This window comes from Ascaphus truei, chromosome 10, assembly GCF_040206685.1.
Source record: "Ascaphus truei isolate aAscTru1 chromosome 10, aAscTru1.hap1, whole genome shotgun sequence".
NCBI classification, from domain to species: domain Eukaryota; kingdom Metazoa; phylum Chordata; class Amphibia; order Anura; family Ascaphidae; genus Ascaphus; species Ascaphus truei.
The window spans coordinates 10,589,635-10,611,091 of record NC_134492.1 but is presented as its reverse complement, the minus strand read 5'-3'; the positions used below and the strand labels follow the sequence as shown (position 1 = coordinate 10,611,091).

Below are 21,457 nucleotides of genomic sequence, written 5' to 3'. Positions count from 1 at the left end.
AGGGCCATCAACAGGTTAGGTTTTAAGGATATCCCTGCTTCAGCACAGGTGGCTCAGTCGTTGACGTAGCCACTGATTGAGTCACCTGTGCTGAAGCAGGGATATCCTGAAAACCTGACCTGTTGGTGGCCCTTGAGCACTGGAGTTGGCCACCCCAGATTTAAGGTAATTTGTCAGTTTTGCATTGATATTGTTCATTTCCCACTGGAGTAACATCGAGTCACATGCCCTTCTGAAGCTGCAAACAGGACACAACAAGGCAATTGTTTTCACTCATCAAATCTGAGCAGTAAAGATGTGCACGACCATGCAACGTTCTCTTTGTGACTAAGCACAAGTATAGTGTTTGCATGGAAATTCTCATAAAATGTATCGGAGGATAAAGTGACTTGCACAAGGAGCCGATGCCGGGAATTGAACCGGGCTCCGCTGCTCCAAACTCAGTCAGTGTCTTTACTCACTGAGCCACTCCCTCTCCTTTTATTAAACAGATCCCATGCAAGAGATTTTAGGACAGACATTTTGAAGTCAAGACCTTTTTTTTTTGTTGCAGCTTCCACTTTCTCTGCTGGGAATCCAAACCAAAAGTATCACTTTATCATTGAATGACGGTGAATAATTTATTCTATGACGGTGAACATTGTACAGTATCTCTTTTATTCTATGGGGGTTGTGTATAAATAATAGTTTTTTTGAAAATGAATTGAATGAGTGCCTCGCGTCAAAAAAAAAATCAATTTCTCATCTAAAACCATTAGCAGCAGATGTTGAGATGTCATTATTCATGTTGTAAGAAGATGTAGGAGCTCTTGCATCACAGATTGGGTATTACCTCAGGTGCACCTCGTAGGGATAATCAATGTAGAGCAAAAATCCTGTCAGAAAATCCAGCACTGCATCGGTCTTTTCAGCACAATATAAAGCTTCATTTGTGGACTGATGGACGTTTCGGACCAAACACGGACCTTTGTCACTCAGTCCACAAATGAAACTTTATATTTTGCTACAAAGACTTCTGGAGCGCCGGCATTTCCGTGACAGGATTTTTGCTCAACATTATTCATGTTCTTACATTTGGCGCACGTTTTCTTACTCTTTGCATAGTATGTCTCATGTATATATATATATACAGTGTTCGACAAACCTATACATTTGCTCGCCCCGGGCGAGTGGATTTAACCCCCGGGCGAGTAAATATTGGCCCAAGCAGCACACGTTTGGTACTAGGTGGCGAGTAGATTTTTTTGTGTGGCGAGTAGATTTTTTGGTGATTTGTCAACCACTGTATATATATATATATATATATATATATATATATATATATATATATATATAGCAACTGTAAATATTACTGTATGTTCATTTGCATGTCTTAGACAGGTCTGCAACCCTATCTTTCCCCATTATCGCCCAGCACACAGCACTTCCACTGCAGCAAGGGATTCTGGGAAATGACATGCAAATGAGCACACAGTGCCACCTTTTTGTCTCAAGCTCGTATTACACAAGCAAATCCTAAAGCCAATGCATACTGTTTTAAACACAGCTTTTAGACAGAGGCTGGGATGAGATGCAAAACCAGTAAATCCACTCACAGACGTGTTTCAACCTTTTGCTTGAGACAAAAGGTGGCACTGTGTGCTCATTTGGCATACTATGCTGGTACATACCAATGCGTTTCGCCCGCTAAGGCTTCTTCTAGGGTGGTACCTTCATGCTGCTGGCCCTGCCTGCTGGACTTTATCTATACATTTTATTTGCTGGGACTACCCTTTGATGTAGCTGTCATTTTGTGATTGTGGTTACACTTATGCAGGACTTCCTTGTCATCCCAGTCACACAGGAGCTGAGTATATCACTTTCATATACTATTGCCATCTTCCAGTTATTATACTGTTTTTTAGTATATGGGTCTCTCTCCTGTATGTGTTACCATTGGGATGTTGTGTTTGGGTCACTGAAGCACCTTTTATGTCTGTTGTCATGTACTATATTTATAGATTCATGCCCATAGGTCTCTTTATTACAGTGCCCCATACACTCGCATAGTATGCCTGGTATATTTAACCACTCTCTGTTTACTTGTTTCCTTTAGAGGTTTAAATTTATTTTCTTCTATTGGTTTTCTGTTCATTATCTCCTTTATATGACCGGCCGGTTGTGGATCACTATGGGTACTTTGTCCCCATAGTGGTTTCATTTTGTGAGGTTTTGTTCATTATATGTTTTGTTTTTTATGATAGCTTATTTTTCTTGGGATTATTTATATTTTTTTTATTGTCCCATGCTAATTTATTTTGTTTAGTTAGGCAGGGTTTCAGTCAGCTGTTTTTTGTTTTCCATCTTATTTTGATTTAATAAATTACTATTATTATTTTCTGCATCATTTGTCTGAGTGCTTTTTAGAGGTTTCTTTTTCTGTGTTTACATATCTATTTCATTCCTTTAGCACCGCCTAGCAGATATTTTTTCTGCTATTTTCAGTTATTTTCTGTTAAAAATAGGTTTAGACAGTGCATTTATCTTTTGGTTGTTTGATGCGGTATTCATTTTTGTGTATGTTATATATATATATATATATATATATATATATATTTATATGTATATATATATATATATATATAATCAGCATTACGAAGTGTTCGCATCTATGTCCATTTGACTTTTGCGCCAATAAAAAGTTGAGACTTTCTAACGCACAAGTGCCAAATGCTTGTAATTCTTTTATACATATCATTTACATAGGTGCGCCACCCAACTCCACGTCTAACGCAACCCTATAGCATCATTTACATAGGTGCGCCACCCAACTCCACGTCTAACGCAACCCTATAGCATCATTTACATAGGTGCGCCACCCACCGCCACCTCTAACGCAACCCTATAGCATCATTTTCTTCTTAGTCAAAACAAAGTTGACTCGGAGGCTACACAATACGTACATCGAAATCCATTGGATACCCCGAGACGCATGCATTTGTTGTATGCGTGATTTTTACGGCAAAATGGCTCCCAGATCTGCCTGCACATGTCATATTTATGAATAGATTGATTACAGATTTTCTGAAGGTTTCTCAAAAGGGAATAAATGCATCTTTTGATCATGCATGGCCATCTCCAGTCCTCAAGGGCCACCAACAGCCCAGGTATTAAGGATACCCCTGCTTCAGCACAGGTGACTCAGTCATAATGACTGAGCCCCTGATTGAGCCACTTGTGCTGAAGCAGGGATATCCTGAAAACCTGACCTGTTGGTGGCCCTTGAGGACTGGAGTTGGCCTCCCCTGCCTTAGACCCTTACAGACCAATTCTGTGGCTCCCTGAACACCTGGGTCCAATAATTTCCATTACTACATGTTTTCTTTAAAAAAAGGATCTGATACTTCAAAGTTGAATTTCTATTTGAAGCAATATATACATTTCCAGCTTCTGGTGACACCACCTTTTGTGTAAAAGAAATGCATGGCGCCATTTCTAGGAGATAAATAAGCAATCCCTGTATGTTCCCAGGATAATGCCGAGCTTTTGACGGCGCTGCTACATGGCGGGGCTGATATTCAGCAGGTGGGCTACGGAGCGCTCACTGCCCTGCACGTTGCTGCAGTGGCTGGACATCACGAGGTACCGTTTTTCTTCTATACTCTGTACAATGCAACATCGATGGCAACAAACATACCTAAATGTTTTAAGGTACATTACTGTCTACAGACGTAGCAAATGAACCGGAGGGAAGCTGGGCACTGCAGCAAAAAGTTCTTTAATAAGACATAAAGATAGCCAAACAGGGCCAACGTTTCGGTCTACAATTAAACCTTTATCAGGGTAGGGTGAGAGGCTCTCGACTTTTTTGCGGGAGGCACTAATCACTGCTTATATTTGATGAATTTGTTATTTTTCTTGTGAGCGCCAGGTCTTTCCATGTTATGTCACTACTGATGTAGCAAAGCTTACTGTCTCTGAGGCTGTGTAAACCGAAGCTCCAGAGACTGGCTGCCGTGGTTGAACTGCAGGGGGCAGGGGTGGGGGGGGGGGGGGGTGGTGTCCATGCTGTTGGATCAGACTCCCTCCAGCATTAATCCTCCAGACAGGCACGGTCATGGCCCCTCGCCTTGCCCCTGTGCCGGAAACAGCGAGTCTGCTACATCTGTACATTCCATAATTACTATGTTGCCCATTTCAATAGTTCTATCTTCATTTTATAAATGGAGAACAAGAAGTGACTATGAGTCTGAGATGGTTTTTATATCAAAAAGTGTTTCCCAAGAATTAAAAAAAATTCCCATGTCAGCTACAGATTTGTTGAAGTGTCCGTGCTTATTAGTGTCTTTGAATATGTTCCTTGACTACAACTTTACACCAGCGGTTTTCTTGCACACGATTTGACCTTGCTTTTCAGCTTGTGCCCAACTATAAGATATAAGAATTACGTGTTTGGTATAACCATGAGCACATCATTCAGAATAATTTAACATTTCCATAATTATTTTTTTTTAACAAAGCATCGTTGCATTTCCAATATTCCTAGCCATTTTGCACTTAGAACTGAAATATATTTTTGTAGAAAGAAAAAGACAAACAAAGCGAAGGTCGTAGATTTCCTGAAAAAAAAAAAACAGAAGAGAATGGGCTGGATCCAATGTGTCAGTGTGCCGGGTGATTTTTGAGAGATACTGAGTTTCAGGCTGTTATACTAAATCATGTGGAAGTAAACAAGGCCTAAATACTGACCTAGGCCACCAATGTTTTGCCACCCATGGAAATTGATATAGACTTCTATTTAAAACCAAATGTCGAGGTCATTGCTTTTCCATTCTCCTCTAAAAGGCTTCACTACACTTCAATATATTTCAGCATCTCAATTGTTTTTCTCCAGTCTGACTGGCACAACAGTTAAGCATAAAACCCTCAAGTATTCCCCTCCGGGATATTGTTCAGTCTTGACTCTCATTGCAATTGCCAGGTTAAATAGCAAAAGAGGTTACTATAGTAGAAAAAGTTATAATGAATCGGAGCGAGCCTGATTTGCAGAGACACACACACACACACACACACACACACACACACACACACACACACACACACACACACACACACACACACACACACACACACATCAGCACCCCAATTTACATTGTCTATGTAATCCTGCTGTAAATTGAATAATAATGTATGAAGTGCATGAATGAAAAAATTTCTGATTAGCGTAGCTCAGTAAACAATATTGGAAGAAATGACTTCTCCTTTACAGGCAAGATGAGGAATGACGGCCTTTCACCAAAGTATTCATTAAAGTTAATTATTAATTATAACGGCTATTCGTGAAAAGGGTATGCAAATTATATTTACATGAACCGTTACATCATTGAAGTCAGACCCTGAACCTGACATTGGGTAGGAATTCTGTCAAAGTGAATACCTGCAATAATAGATAAAAGTTCATAAAATTAACTTTATTTATTCATCAAATGTTTTGCCAGGAAGTAATACATTGAGAGTTACCTCTTGTTTTCATGTATGTCTTGGGCACAGAGTTCTGATGATTATACATGTATCGAAGGAAAGGGCGGCCAACTCCAGTCCTCAAGGGCCACCAACAGGTCAGGTATTCACAGAATGTGTTTGCAATGTCAATGGGATTTGTCTGAGTAGTATCATCCTTTTTGATATTAGATGGTTGTTGATGGCTAGAAGGCTGGAATATACTGTTGACTTTCTAGAAGTTTGCTGAATTTGATTCTGGTGAAGATTGTCAGAGTAATGTGCTTTTGCATGTCTTGTTTGCATTTTGCAAATATTCCGCAGGCATCTGTAGTTATTAAGTGTAAGGATTCCGGTCCTGGGTTTTGCTAGAACTCACCCTTATATGGGTATAGAGGTTCCAGGCAAAGCTCTCCCTGAACAGCAATTGGAATCGCCCATTTCTGAACTTATACTCCAGGTTGTCTTGATGCTGCTTGCTGTGCAGCTCTTCCCCTATTGGCTGTCCATGCTATTTAGGGTCAGCCCTCCCCCCAGGTAAGGATTGAGCATTATTCTTTAATTCCTGTATACTGTGCTTGTCACAAGCACCTCTGCTTGGCCTGTCTTGGCCTTCTTGTGCTAGCCCTGTGCTGAAGCTTCCTGTTCCTGTAGCCTCCTCCATCCAGAGGCCATTTTTGTGCTGAAGTCCAGTGCTGATGCCCCTGTGCTAAAGCTGCCCAGTTCCCTGTTCCAGAAGCCTCCCATGCTGAAGTGCCTGCGCTGGATCCCCCGCGCTGTAGCTGCCCTGTGACGGAGGCCGTCCCTTTTGTTGAAGCCTTCCTTGATGCCGACCCCAGCCTGTGACGGAGGCCGTCCCTTGTGTTGAAGCCTTCCCTGATGCCGACCTCAGCCTGTGACCTCGACCATTGCTCCTGTGCCGCCTGCTTTGACCCCAGCCTGGATATCGTTATTCCTGTTCTCTCCAACCCTGACCCGGCTACCAACGACGACGGAATCCGCAATCCGGACCCGGTTCGTGGTCTCAGGTCGGTGATTCTCTATCTCCACCTCAGCCCCACGGTCCGGTCCTGGTTTGTGGTGAGTACGTCCGTTACATTTAGATCCTTTGTAGTGCCAGTTACTTTGTAGTTTTTCCACAAGGCATCACTGAAATGGTAAAGAGCAATAAGGTCCAATGTAAACCATGGACGGTGGGCCCCCCTGTACTCTTATTCTGCGTAGTGGGGCATGGGTGTCAGAGTTTTAAGAACTCTGTTTGGAAATAAACAAGCACAGAATCGGGGTCATGTATTAAGTCGATTCTATTCCAAGAGCAGTTAGTAAGATCAGCCAGAAACTGTTGTGGGTTAAAGTTTATAAATGTTCTTGTGAGGAGAACTTTAGGGCTTGATTTGGGTGGTCTGAGTTTCCTTACACAGTACACTATTCAATGGTCACTGTAAATGTCAAGTAGGATGCCAGAGGATTGGATTCTGTTGGGACTAGAGGAGAGAATCCAGTCTAGCAAGGAATGGTTGTGAGATTTTAGGTTTGTCAGCGTGTGTTGGGAAATTAGTTGGGTTACATTTAGTGACTTGAGTTGCCTGGATTTTGTTGTTTTTAGGATCAAGCCAATTAAAAAATCCCCAAGAATTAACAGCTCACACGTCCCATTCACAGAGGACATTAGGCCAAGAAACTGAGTTATATCAGTCAGGGATTGTAGTGGGGCGGTACTATGTATGCCAGCAATAAGAATGGGCTTGAAGGGGAGACAAATTTTGCCAACTAGGCTTTCAAAAGAGGCGGGCGGGGGGGGTAAAGGGGGGAATTTAGCAGTGTAAATTGTAAGGAGTCTTCAATATAAAGTAACACCCCTCATCCTCTCTTTGACCTATCTTTCCTAGAAATTGAGTATCTCTGGATGGCGATCATTGCATCGAGATTTTTTAGGAGTTAGGTATCCACTTTTTAAAATATATTGACTCCTTAGTAACCCATGGGCCAGATAGCCAGTAAGGGCTACCAAGGAATGAATATTTACGTATATCACTGGACTAACTCTCCCCTAGCATATAAAAGAGACTAGTAAAACATTGCTTGGCAACCACTATGGTAAACAAGGAGTTAACCCCACTCTGCACCTCTTGTGTGTGTTTGACCACCTACCCCTCACCCTATCTAGCACACCTACCTCTAAGAATGACTGTCAGCCCTATTAGTCAACAATGCAAGTATTAAACATACCATGCAGAACATTAATAAATCATACCCCTAATTATGTGTGTATGTGTATATATGTGTATTGTTTACTTTCTCTGGTGCTGTGTGGAAGTTGGAGCCAATGTCATTTGACACCAACACATGCTGACTCTCCCTACATACAGAGTGCCAGATGATTTCAAGCCTCAACAGTGGTATTGTACCTCTTATAAGCAAAGAAACCCCTATGTGATTTTTACCTCTTGTTTTCTTGTAAGTGCGCATTACAATTTTTTACCTTATAATAAATTCCTATTTTTGGTAATGCACTAGGATTGTGTGCTGTTGTCTTTTTTCTTGCACATATATATATATATATATATATATTGTGACATAGTCCAAAGATGTTAGGCAGCTTTCTGCCCCATTTTAGAGCAGAAAGTGCAGGAATAGCTAAAAATGATCCGTTCCACAGCTTCCCATTACCTCAGGCAGCTGGATGGAAAATCCAGACCACAGATTACAATGGCTCTAGTTCTCCCTCACCTGCTCTTCTAATCACATGCACAGGTATTTAGAGCAGAGAGGTTTTGCATTTGACTCTCTCTCCTTAGAGCCTGGAGGCTGGGGGTATCGCTGCTCCCCTGTTTCCAGTTTCGGGGTTGACGGCCCCTCCAAGTATCACAGTACCAGAGGATTTGCCTGGACACGGGACCGAGTTCCCACCACGAACAGATAAGACCAAACAAATGTTTACTGCTGTTGCTAAAAGACTGTGCTGTATCTAAGTGACCCTAAATGAGAGAGCATTGTTTTAAGCTGGGGAACCAGGTTAGTTGGCCAGCAGCTGTTAGAGAGACTGATTCTATGTGTAGTTAGATCCCTGAAAGGGATAGGATTTTGTTTATATAATTTGGTTTCTTTTTACTTGAAATAACAGTGTGGGAAATACTGTAACAATGAAATGAGTGAACTGCTGAATGAAAGTATCTGAGTACCTCTAACCTACACATGTTAAAGCTGCAGTACCTTACTTGGATGAAAATAAAGCAGGCAGAAGCCTGAGTTAAGCAGCTTAATACTTTGCATGATCCTGTTTTTGTATTAAATAACCCTAGAAGACTGTGTCGGGAAGAACCCAGACAGACGTCAGCACTACAAAAGAGGGGCGTTTGTCACATATGGTGGAGAATGCGGGCAGACACTAAAAAGTCTGTGGGTTTGCAAATAAATGCGGGGGGTTAAAATGGCCGCCCAGCTGAACTAAAGTACAGATGCTATGAGTGAAGTCTGTCCCACTGTGTATATCAGTTGTGCTTCTAGCATACACAGAGAATGTGCGAAGTGTGGATGCAATAGCACCCTGAACCCAAACAGAAAACCAAAATGTTTTGCTGAAGGAAAAAAAAAAAATTTGCATCTAGCAAGTGCTGTTTGTAAGCTGCTGAAGTAAGTGAAATTGCAGCTAGCAAATTGTCCCTGCCGGGTTTCTAAAATGGCCGACGTGAAATGTTTGTTGTGTAATGTACGTAACCATACAAAACAGTGTCCCTTCAGGCCATACTATGATCACGACCCTGGAGGAGAGCCGTACCCACAGATGAATTTAGTATGCTGGGCCTGTCGTGAAGTAGGTCACATGGAAGATGTGTGCCCCAAAATTTTCAAAGACAAACAGCTGCAAAAGCAAGCAACGCCCTGTGAGTGCAAGCAAGATGTGGAAGCTGATAACAGTGAGTGTGTGCCCAGGACCACTGATATCTCTGGAGCTAATAAAGAAAAAAGAAAGAAAACTGTTCCTCAAGTCACAGGGGAAGTGACCGAGCCACTTGAACCTGCACTGTCAGGACATGCGTCAGAAAGGCGCCGAGATGAGCAACAGCCCATAGGGCCTGGCGCAATCGTCCCAGGAATGACGACACGCCTAGAGATGACAAAGGCTACTGCTACCATCATAGGCAGAGAGCCAAGCGAATCAAAGAAAACAAGAACTGACTGGAAACTATGCTATGAGATGTCCCAGAAAGATGTGCAAAACTTCATCACAGAGTTGGGGGTTTCTCGGCAAGAGGCTAGCGCGCTTAAAGCAGAGCTGGAACTCTCACGCCATGAGGTCTACGCTCGCAGCACAGAGCTGTGTACATTGAAGAAAACCTATGAGAATACCCTGAGTAATTTAGAGACTGTAAAAAGAGAGAATGTAAGTCTGACACAGAAAAATTCAGACTTGACTGACCAGATCAGTGAAGGTGATGAGAAGCTTCACCAAGCAGGAAAAGTGGAGAAGCAATTGATCCAGGAAAAGTTAGAAATGCAGGAAGCACTGCAGAATACAGAATCAGCGGCGATCCAGGCGACACAAACTGCAGAGCTCCAAAAAATGGAGGCGCTGATGCAAACCCAGAGCAAGCACCAGAAAGAGGTGAAGACCCTGAGGGAGGTCTGGCACGATCAGGTTGAAGAGCTGCAGAAGCAGATGGCTGAGCGCGAGATACAGTGCGCCAAGAGAGAGGAGGTGTCCGTCCGTCAGGTGGTTTGCCTGACACTGCGCTATAAAAGCGAGATGGCCGATATCTACAAGCAGCTGGACCACACGGCAAATGAGGGGGCCCGGCTGCAGCTGGAGCTGGACAAGACCCGGAAGGAGCACCTACAGCTGCAGGTCAAGAATAGAGAAAATGAAACAGAGTTAAACCTCGCTCTGAAACAGATGACGGACATGGGAGAAGCGGCTAAAGTGGTTCAGTCGGGCTATCAATCCTACCTCCTAACCAAGCAAGCTGTACGTTCCTATACGTGTATCTTCAATGCTGTTGCAATATTACGATTTGCTATAAAGATGAAGTTGGACAAAGAGATTCCAAGGCTAAAAGAGACACGGTCACAAAAGGAGACCAGGGAAAGTAAACTCAATGCCCTCACTGATGACAAAGAGGAAAATTGACTTTGATTGTGCTGCTGTTATTCCAGAAACAGATAGGCACCCTCCTGAGAATATTCTCCCTGATCTGGGATTCAAAAATCCAGATCCTCAATTTCATTTACGTTGTCCAGAAGATTATCAAACTAGTGGACACACCCAGGACAACACAGAAGATGTTTTAGCCAAGTGGGTGGCAGTTCCTGAAAAAACAAACTTGTTGACAGATCCTGATGACATGGTTAATATGGACTACGTTTGTACAGAGGCAACTAGGTCTCCAAAACCCAAAGGCGTGGTAATGGCCACAAAAGGGAAATCAAAGATTGAAAAGAAAAAACAACGAAGGTTAACACGGCGCCTGAATAGTTCCATATCTCACCAATCTGGACCACACTGTGGAGCCAAGGAGAATCTGGTCCAAGGGTCTCATCAGAAGCTAAAGAAACAGTCCAGTCATTTGCAGGTTGCAGCGGGCTATGAAATAAAGTCAAAGGATGCAATAGACTGGAAGTCAAAAAAAAAAAAAAAAAAATGTTTGGGGGAACTGACCGATTTTTTTTTTTTTTAATTACACGTGTGGACTATGTCACGGACACTTAACTATGCAAATAAGCATTTTGTCAATATTACAATGTTATATTGGTTCTCTGTGTTGAAAATGTAGCTAAACTACAAATTAATATACAGGGTTGATGGCCCTTAAGATTACAAGGCTGTAGTATAAGAGAAAAAATATTGGTAGCTTACAATATGGGAAAAAAAAAAAAATGCCCTTTTCGGTTGGTAAATTTATAATGAAGTTCATATTCGTGTCATGTAAATACTTAATGTTGTACTGAGCAGTTAGCTCAAGTATTTCAGATAGGACGCTCACCCCAGTGAGGTCCATGGCCGCTCACCCCAGTAGGTGTGAGCTGGGGAGGGGGATATGTGACATAGTCCAAAGATGTTAGGCAGCTTTCTGCCCCATTTTAGAGCAGAAAGTGCAGGAATAGCTAAAAATGATCCGTTCCACAGCTTCCCATTACCTCAGGCAGCTGGATGGAAAATCCAGACCACAGATTACAATGGCTCTAGTTCTCCCTCACCTGCTCTTCTAATCACATGCACAGGTATTTAGAGCAGAGAGGTTTTGCATTTGACTCTCTCTCCTTAGAGCCTGGAGGCTGGGGGTATCGCTGCTCCCCTGTTTCCAGTTTCGGGGTTGACGGCCCCTCCAAGTATCACAGTACCAGAGGATTTGCCTGGACACGGGACCGAGTTCCCACCACGAACAGATAAGACCAAACAAATGTTTACTGCTGTTGCTAAAAGACTGTGCTGTATCTAAGTGACCCTAAATGAGAGAGCATTGTTTTAAGCTGGGGAACCAGGTTAGTTGGCCAGCAGCTGTTAGAGAGACTGATTCTATGTGTAGTTAGATCCCTGAAAGGGATAGGATTTTGTTTATATAATTTGGTTTCTTTTTACTTGAAATAACAGTGTGGGAAATACTGTAACAATGAAATGAGTGAACTGCTGAATGAAAGTATCTGAGTACCTCTAACCTACACATGTTAAAGCTGCAGTACCTTACTTGGATGAAAATAAAGCAGTCAGAAGCCTGAGTTAAGCAGCTTAATACTTTGCATGATCCTGTTTTTGTATTAAATAACCCTAGAAGACTGTGTCGGGAAGAACCCAGACAGACGTCAGCACTACAAAAGAGGGGCGTTTGTCACAATATATATATATATATATATATATATATATATATATATATACTAGCTGAGAGACCCGACGTTGCCCGGGAGTAAAATGTCCTGCTCCCTCCTCTCTGTCTGCTCCCCCTGTGTGTTTCTCTGCTCCCCGCTCTCTCTTTGTGGTTTCCCCCCCACCTTGCGCAGCTCCCGTCCCCCCCCCCTACAGTGTTCCACACACACACAGTGCCCCCCCCCCCCACACACACACAGTCTCCCCCCACCAAACACACACTGTCCCCCCCCCCACACACACACTGCCCCCCCCCCCACACACACACTGTCCCCCCACACACACTGTCCCCCCCACACACACTGTCCCCCCCACACACACAGTGCCCCCCCCCCACAGACACACACACACACAAAGCCCCCTCCCTCTTACAGGATCACAAAGCCCCCACCTAGCCCTTCTCTGCTCTCCCTCCTCCCATCCGGGGAGCGCTGTGCACGTGCCCCCTCTCTCCACCTGTGAGCGCGAGCTGCCGGTTGCAGCAGGGAAGGTACAGGTCGTGTCCGGCTGACGGGGGAGAGTGACGGACACCGGGAGGGGGGAAGGCACGCCGAGGGGGAAGGTGAGCTGCGTGTGGGGAGCCGGTGGGGAGGTGAGCTGCGGGTGAGGAGGAGAAGAGAGTAGCAGTTGTGTGACATCATAGAGCCACGCAGGCCAATGAGAGGGGGGCGGGGCCAGCACACGGACCAATCAGATTGCCCATAAGAACAGCAAACATACAACGTTTTTAATTATATATATATAGATATAGATATATATCTTGACAGAAAATATAGACAGCGCCCTTCACACACTATACCTAAATTGCTGCAGCCCTGATAGATGTGGCAAGAAATTGCACCAGGCAAATATGCCCAATAAACAGTGGTGTGAAAATAACTAAATGTATTATGGCAGGAAAAACTAAAAGTGACTATTGGATAAAAACACAAAAGCAAAAAAGAAGTGTGCATAACATATAAAAATAAAAAAATAAAAAAAAAACAATAAAAAGGATATTGCCAATTGATGTGGGTAAAAATGACACTGAGTGTCACTGGGACTTGTCTAAAAAATGCAAATATAAAAAATGGGTTCATGTGATAGGCAATGAAAAATTCAATACACGATTATGAACCTATAAATGCAGTGAATATTAAAAATACTTAAGTCCACATGTGTCCATGATAAGCTGATTTGCAAAAGGTCCAGGCTGCTTCTTCTTGGGCTCACCGAACTCCCACAGTACCTATTAGAGAAAAAGAGAAAAGAAGCGCCCGATCCTTGTGTAAAATCAGATGAACAAAGTTTTAATATCTCATGGACAAGACAAATGCACACTTACAATTTGTCTGATAAAATAAAGCATGTTATGGGACCTGCCCATGCACCAACTGAGGACTCCTCGGTCTCTTCTTTGTGTGTGAGTGTCAGTATTGGCTCCAAAAAGGATGTTGCTGTCAGCTGCTGTCTCCAGGGGAGTAATCCTTAGTGTTTGTGAGCACTCAATCTCCACATGCAGCTGCCATTTAGCCTTTCTTCTCACACTTGAAACCGGAAAAAAATCTTCAGGCAAGTCTTTGCCTCCTCACGCTGGTGCTGAGAGCTGCCCTGTCACTGTAGGCTCACTGCCAGATATCCCTACGCGTTTCTTCCGACTCTCCGACTTTCAAGTGTGAGAAGAAAGGCTAAATGGCAGCTGCATGTGGAGATTGAGTGCTCACAAACACTAAGGATTACTCCCCTGGAGACAGCAGCTGACAGCAACATCCTTTTTGGAGCCAATACTGACACTCACACACAAAGAAGAGACCGAGGAGTCCTCAGTTGGTGCATGGGCAGGTCCCATAACATGCTTTATTTTATCAGACAAATTGTAAGTGTGCATTTGTCTTGTCCATGAGATATTAAAACTTTGTTCATCTGATTTTACACAAGGATCGGGCGCTTCTTTTCTCTTTTTCTCTAATAGATATATATCTATATATAACATGCAAATGAGCATACAGTAATATTTCCATTATATATATATATATATATATATAATATATATATATATATATATATATATATAGCACCAACATATTCCGCTGTGTGGTACAATGGGTGTACAGAATTATGGATATTACATAAACAAAATTATATGTGTTATTAGGTAGGCCCTCTCAAGGATAACTTAGGTTGCCTCACTGGCACTCATTGGGTTAGTACTTACTAATAGAGAGAGAATCCGGGACTGAGGGCAATCAAATACATCAAAGGACAACAGCCTGTGTGCTCCGGACAGGAACGTCAGTAGTACAGCAGCAAAATCAAAGGCACGGGCACCCAACAGGTTTTTAGAAGAGGATTAAAGATTTATTGGAGCAAACAATGAATCTTTAATCTTCTTCACAAGTCCGTTTTTGTTCTGCATATTCCTTTGCCTTTGATTCTGCTGTAATATATTTATATGTGTCGGCCGGACAACCACATACCAACTTCCAGGGTCAGCCAGCAGGTCCTCCTGGCTCTGCCGGACTTTCCCTACTGGATGCAAGGGGCCCAGACGGGCTTTGTATGTCTCCAGCCCCCTCCCTCTTGCTCGGTAACTGTAGGTTGAATTATTGAATCCCCTACTCCACTTGATAACCTGTCAAACCATCTCTTCCGGAGGCAGCCTGAGCGGTCGCTTAGGGCCCTCACCGCCTCCCCCCACCCCCTCCTGGCGGCCACGCGTGCTCCACCTTGTTAGGCCTTTCCTCGTCATGTGCATGCGGCCTGTGTTTGGGCTGTATCTCTTAGTAGCGCACCTGTCTGTGGCCAACATCCCTAGGGCACGGGGATGTCGTGCGTTACGTGCACCAGGCGGGAAAAGAGAGCCAGCTACAGACACTCCCAGGTCTCTCCCTCCCCTCAAATCACTCCCCCACAAGTCACTCTCCCCTTCCCCCCCCCCCACAAGCAACTCTCTCCACCCCCTCATGTCACACTCTCTGCCCACCCTTCCAGGTTACACTCTCCCTCCCCTCCAGGGAACAATCTTCCCCCTCCCTTCCACAGGTCACACACCCCTCCCCCTCAATGTGACACTCTGTCTGCCCCCTCTATATCAATTTTTCTCTGTCCCTCACTCTATGGCACATATTCTGCCACCCCCCAGGTCATACTTTCTTCCCCCCTCCCCGCTCCAGGTAACACAGACTCTTAACCCTCTTCATTTTGCTCTCGCTGCTCCCCCCCCCCCCCCCCATCATGTCACAATCTCTCACTCCCCCCTCTGTCATGCTCCCCCTCCCCCCGAGCTGGCTTGGCACACCCCCTCCTCTGAAGTCAGCCAGAGGACGAGCCCCTATTTCTATTGGCTGGCAGGTTGGAATTCCCACGCTCTTGTCGCTCCTCCTACTTCCATGCTGAACATAGAACAGCGGAAGGTATGTAAGGAGAAGCCCCAGTCAGAGAACCTGTGATCAGAGGTCCTGTGACTTGGGCCGGTGATGCAAAGGCAGCTTTTCAAAGTTGCTCTGTTACTAATAGCAGAGCAACCGGCTTCATTTTTGGAGCTAAGAAAGCGTGCCCAGCTGAGGCTAAGTCAGACGCGAGGTCTAAGTTCTCGTTTTAGAACGTAGCGGTCGCGGCTGAGGATTTTAGCCGATAAAAAGGACCAGGAAGCCTGGGTGTATATCCCGGTCAGGGTAAGCCTTCCGAAGCAGGTCCTCTGCACCTATTCAAGCCTAGACCCCCAGTAAGTGTGTATTTCATCTGTATTTTGTGTGTTCATTGTGAGTAGGCGGGTTTACCCGAATAAACTCCATTTTATTCCACTACCGTGTTTTGTCTAGTGAATGATCCCGGTATAAAAGTGTTATAAGTCCTGGCCTCCCGTGACAGTATATTTGTCCGTATTTGATCTACACTATCAATGTCTGATTTTCATGTTTCATTGGCCATCATTTTCAATGGTCGGTGCTCTTCAACGCTACTTAAAGCAGCTACTTACCCCCTGCTTTTTTCTTCATATTTGTATATGTAAAGCGTGTGACAATATACTGTATAATTCTACATTCTTACCTAAGCCGGCAATCGTTTGGTGCTCCTGTTATACATCTGTAAAAAATGTGATGGTGTGCCTAACAAAATGGCCGCCTTCTGACTTTGTGCTGCAGTCTGTGAAATGCTGCAGCTGCAATGTAACATTATATTACTAAGTGTAACACATTATTGTTACAGCTTTCAGAGTATTCGGCTGCGGCCCCGCTGCTGCTGTGCTCGCTCATGCTTGCAGAGCGGTGATGTCACCAGCTCTCAAGCATGAGCGATCGCTGTCCTGCAACATTTTTAGAGCAGGAGTGGGGGGGCGTGGCTATTAGGGGAGGGTGTGTGTCATTGGCTGTATAGGGGCTGTCTGTGTTTCTGTGTGTATCTCTCTCTCATTTAATCATTTATTATATATATAGTCAGATAAGGCAGTTGGCACTCCAATAGGTGCTGGTAAGCCACAGGTGCACGTCCCATATAGAGAATGTAGTTATACGTTACCGTTCCAAGGATTGGTAAACAAGAGACAGCACTCAATGTTGAAAATCAAAGTGTATTAGTGATAGCAAAAATACATCCAGAAAACCAACATTGAGTGCTGTCTCTTGTTTACCAATCCTTGGAACGGTAATGTATAACTTAATTATATATACCTCCCCCCTTCCCTCATTTCTCTCCCCCCATCGCTCTCTCTCCCCCCCCATTGCTCTCTCTCTCTCCCCCACTATTGCTCTCTCTCTCCACCCCATTGCTCTCTCTCCCACCCCCCTGCGCTCTCTCCCCCGTCCTCCCTGTGCTCTCTCTCCCCTGCCCCCCCCCCCGCTTTCTCTTCCGCCCCCCCCCTCTCTCTCGGCCATCCCCCTTCTCTCCCCCCCCCCTGCTTTCTCTCTCCTCTCTCTCCCCCTCCCCCTCTCTCTTTATCCCTTCTCCCCCCCTCTCCCTTCTCCCACCTCTCTCTCCCCCTTCTCCCCCCCTCTCTCTATCTCTATCTCTCCCTTTCCCCCCCTCTCACTCTCTCCCTTCTCCCCCTCTCTCTCTCTCTTCTCCCCCCTCTCTTCTCCCCCCCCCTCTCTCTCTCTCTCTCTCTCTCTCTCTCTCTCTCTCTCTCTCTCTCTCTCTCTCTCTCTCTCTCTCTCTCTCTCACCCTTTCCCCCCTCTCACTCTCTCCCTTCTCCCCCCTCTCACTCTCTCCCTTCTCCCCCCTCTCACTCTCTCCCTTCTCCCCCCTCTCTCTCCCTTCTCCTCTCTCTATCTCTCTCCATTCTCCTCTCTCTCTCTCTCCCCCACCACACAGCAGCACTCCGTTTGCCCCCCCTCAGTCCGTTTCCCCCCCCCCCTCAGTCCATTTGCCCCCCCCCGAGTCCGTTTGCCCCCCCTTCAGTCCGTTTGCCCCCCCTTCAGTCCGTTTGCCCCCCCTTCAGTCCGTTTGCCCCCCCTTCAGTCCGTTTGCCCCCCTCAGTCCGTTTGCCCCCCCCCTCAGTCCGTTTGCCCCTCCCTCAGTCCATTTGCCCCCGCTCAGTCCGTTTGCCCCCTCTCAGTCCGTTTGCCCCCTCTCAGTCCGTTTGCCCCCCCCCCCTCCTTTCCACTTCTCTCTGCTGAATTCAATGTCAGTGTGTGTGTGACAGGAGAGTAGAACACACCCCCTCTCTCTTCCCATTTGTCAGAGCAGGGTCATGTGACCCTGGTCTCAGCAGGAAAGTATCTCTCCCTTGTCTCCCCAAGCAGAACGCTTGGGAGAGCGTGTGTGCACGCGCATGAGCGCTCGAGCACAGCGGGAGAGGGGATGTGCTGATTCTCATAGAAGAAGGTAAGAGCGCCAAGCACCAAGGGCTAAGCGAGCTTAGCGCCAGCGGGGACTCAGTCTTAGATAGTCTGCTGTTTGGGACAACAACAACAGATCTGTTTGTAATACTTTGTTGCCAAAGGGAAGAGCTCAAATAGCTGTGTGTCAGAGCTTGTTTCAAAAGAGAAAATTAATATGACTTTCAAAATCAGGGGTGGGGAACGTCAGGCCCGAGGGCCGTATAAGGCCCTCGAAATCATTTGGTCTGGCCCTGCTAAGGCAACTGCTATAACCGGGGTCGCGCTAATTTTTAAACAAATGGCCGCCGCGCACCCGATCGGGAGGAGGTGGTGTGAGGCGCCGGCAGCCCTATACGATCCCCTGCAGCCACCGTACTAGCCCCAACAATCCCCCAGCAGCCACCGTACTTCCCCTGCACTCCCCCCGCAGCATTCCCCGCACTTCTCCCATGCTTCTCCAGCAGTTCCCCCCGCACTTACCCCAGCATCCGCCCTACACGATCCCCCCAGCAGCAGCAGCAGCAGCTATCAGAGGTAGAGGGGCGGGTACTGTGTGCCTACATGCCTGCTTTGTGCCTGCCGTGTGCCTGCCTGTCTGTGTCTGTATGGCCCGCGAACGATGTTCTAAATATCCAAATGGCCCTTGGCAGAAAAAAGGTTCCCCACCCCTGTTCTAAATGGTTGCTGCAGCAGCCAAACGATGATCAATATATTTAAAAAAATCATTATAAAGGAGTTTTAAAAAAATGCAGACTATTATCTAATGCTACAGAACTGATTTATTCAATTTTTCTCCTTTTTGTGTGTCTGTGGCCCTTCAACTGCAGGGGCCACTCAAAATCCCGGCACTTCTGACACCATATGTTGCAGGGTACATGCAACCACACACGCGGGTTCTCTTGATAAGGCTTATTTATTGAGCCTTAAAAACATACAGCACACAAAAACAAAATAGCTTCTCTTCAGCATACAAAAACAAAATAGCTTCTCTTCAGCTTACAAAAACAAAATAGCTTCTCTTCAGCAGACAAAAACAAAATAGCTTCTCTTCAGCATGCAAAACAAGGCAGCTTCTCTTCAGCATGCAGGACACAGACAGTTATCACACATGTACTGCTATAAGGTCTGTTTTTCAAAGTAATCTCTTCAGTATCAGTCCTGTCTCCTGACCAGCTAGCTTGCATGTGTGTACAGCCTGGGGGTTTTAAAACACCTTGATTATGCAGCTGGGGTCAGACTAATTAAGCAGCCCTTTTCACCTGAAACTTAACCTCGTCACTGCTGCACTGCAAGTCTAAACATAGGTTTGCCAGGTCTATGGCTGGTGATGTTCATTCACCCTGTCACAGAACCCTATAATGATTTTGGGAAATTCTACGGAACCCCAATTCAGATGCATCGTAAGGAACCCAACCCTCTCTAATAGCGCTTCTGAGATCAGATGTATTGTAAGGAACCCCAACCCTCTCTAATAGCACGTTTGAGATCAGATACATTGTAAGGAACCCCAACCCTCTCTAGTAGCACGTTTGAGATCAGATACATTGTAAGGAACCCCAACCCTCTCTAGTAGCATGTCTGAGATCAGATACATTGTAAATTCTTCTGTATTTGGTACCTTTTTCAAATTCCCTGAAAACTGCATAGTATTTTATAGGGATGCTCGGGGAACCATGGTGGATAAATACCGCCTTTGTGTCTTGACTTACAAATAACATTTGCCACAGTTTCTACTTACAATTTACTAGTGTGTTTCAAATGTTGGTATAATTCTGCTATTTGTACAGTATGTGAAAAGTATCTTCATGTTTACATTCACATTGTTATATTTGTGTCACTTAATCATTTGTCTTTTTAGGCTGTTGATATTTTATTGCAACATGGATCGTACGTCAACGTTCAAGATGCTGTTTTCTTTACCCCTTTACACATTGCAGCATACAATGGTCATGAACAGGTGAGCAACTGCGCAAATTGCTAAGAGAATTTAAATCTCGTAATCATACAGTACACAAGGGGGTGTTTGGTTTTATGCTGGGTTCTGTGTTTTTGTCACAGATTTCATGCTGTTGGAGGTTTACAGAATTTCAGTCTTGATTAAATCAGAACTCTTGAATGCCAGCTGACCTAATGCTAATGAGTGCAGATCATCCCTGAAGTATAATTGGCATCTCCTGGCACTAATGATCACCCTACTGTATTTTCAGAGGAGTTAGGATTTTCCATTGCAGATGTTAAAAAAAGGTGTGTTGGACTAGCCACGGACCTGTGTGCACTGTTATTTGAAGGTTTCAGTATTAGAGAGCACGTCAGAGTGAAGCGAGATTTCCAAATCTATAAAAGATGTAACGGGGGACATTTATCAATGTAAAGAAAGTGCAAATAAAAGTGTGTTTTGACTTGGAGCAGAGACCTTGATACATAGACGCAAAGAGACGCAAGATAAAAATGACACAATTTACAGTTACACCAGTGTGTTTTATTTGTTTTTGCAATTTTCTGCTCTGTTATGCATTTTTTCTGCCAAGGTTTCTGTTTGCTCTTTATTGATAAGAGGAATAAAAATGGAGAACAGGATAAGACTAGACGTTCGAAATCAACCGTTCCTGACAATTATTTTCCCTTTCTATTGTTTTATACTTAATTTTATAGATTGTCCCTATATTATTATCTCATCATTGAACCCACCTTATAATTATTATTGTTTCTGTTTGTATGTGGGATTTACACATAAACAATCTAGTTTTGTAATACTATTGAGTATTGCAGTTTGTAGGACTAAACATGGCAATTCTTGTTAAGTTATTAAAATTAACCAAAAAAGAATCTTTGTGACATAAACTCTCCGAATCTTTTCAGAACTGTTCACTGTATCACTTGTTTTTGACGTCTCTGAAATTCTCAGTAGCATTTTTTTGAGTATAGTCACAAAAACGCAGTTATTTTTTCGATGACACTTAACCTAATTATTGTCATTTCAAACATTTAGGTCACGCGTCTCCTTCTGAAATTTGGTGCAGATGTTAACATGAGTGGGGAGGTTGGCGACAGACCCCTGCACTTTGCCTCTGCCAAAGGATATCTCACTATTACTAAACTGTTGTTGGAAGAGGGAAGCAAAGCAGACGGTAAATATGGCTCCAGTTTGGATTTGTGTTAATCATTAATACTGGCGCTGCTATGGCTGCCAGAGCAAAGCCCGATCAAAATATCTTGTGCGATGTACAGACGTTACCTTGTGTAATACAGACGTTTCGAAGACTGAACCACTGATTGAGCCACCTCTGCTGAAGCAGGGATATTCTTAAAACCTGACCTGTT

General features: G+C 44.5%; 1 protein-coding gene across 3 annotated transcripts in view; it reads left to right on the top strand.

Annotated features, from left to right (window-relative positions):
* Positions 1–21,457, top strand: part of TNNI3K (TNNI3 interacting kinase) — a 120,645-nt gene that overhangs the window by 7,134 nt on the left and 92,054 nt on the right. For 2 of the 3 annotated variants that reach the window (XM_075615807.1, XM_075615809.1), the window contains exons 5-7: positions 3,511–3,621; positions 19,995–20,093; positions 21,126–21,264. In XM_075615807.1, the coding sequence (XP_075471922.1) occupies positions 3,511–3,621; positions 19,995–20,093; positions 21,126–21,264 (349 nt within the window). The remainder of the gene's footprint in view (positions 1–3,510; positions 3,622–19,994; positions 20,094–21,125; positions 21,265–21,457) is intronic. The other variant, XM_075615808.1, reaches the window with a different exon arrangement.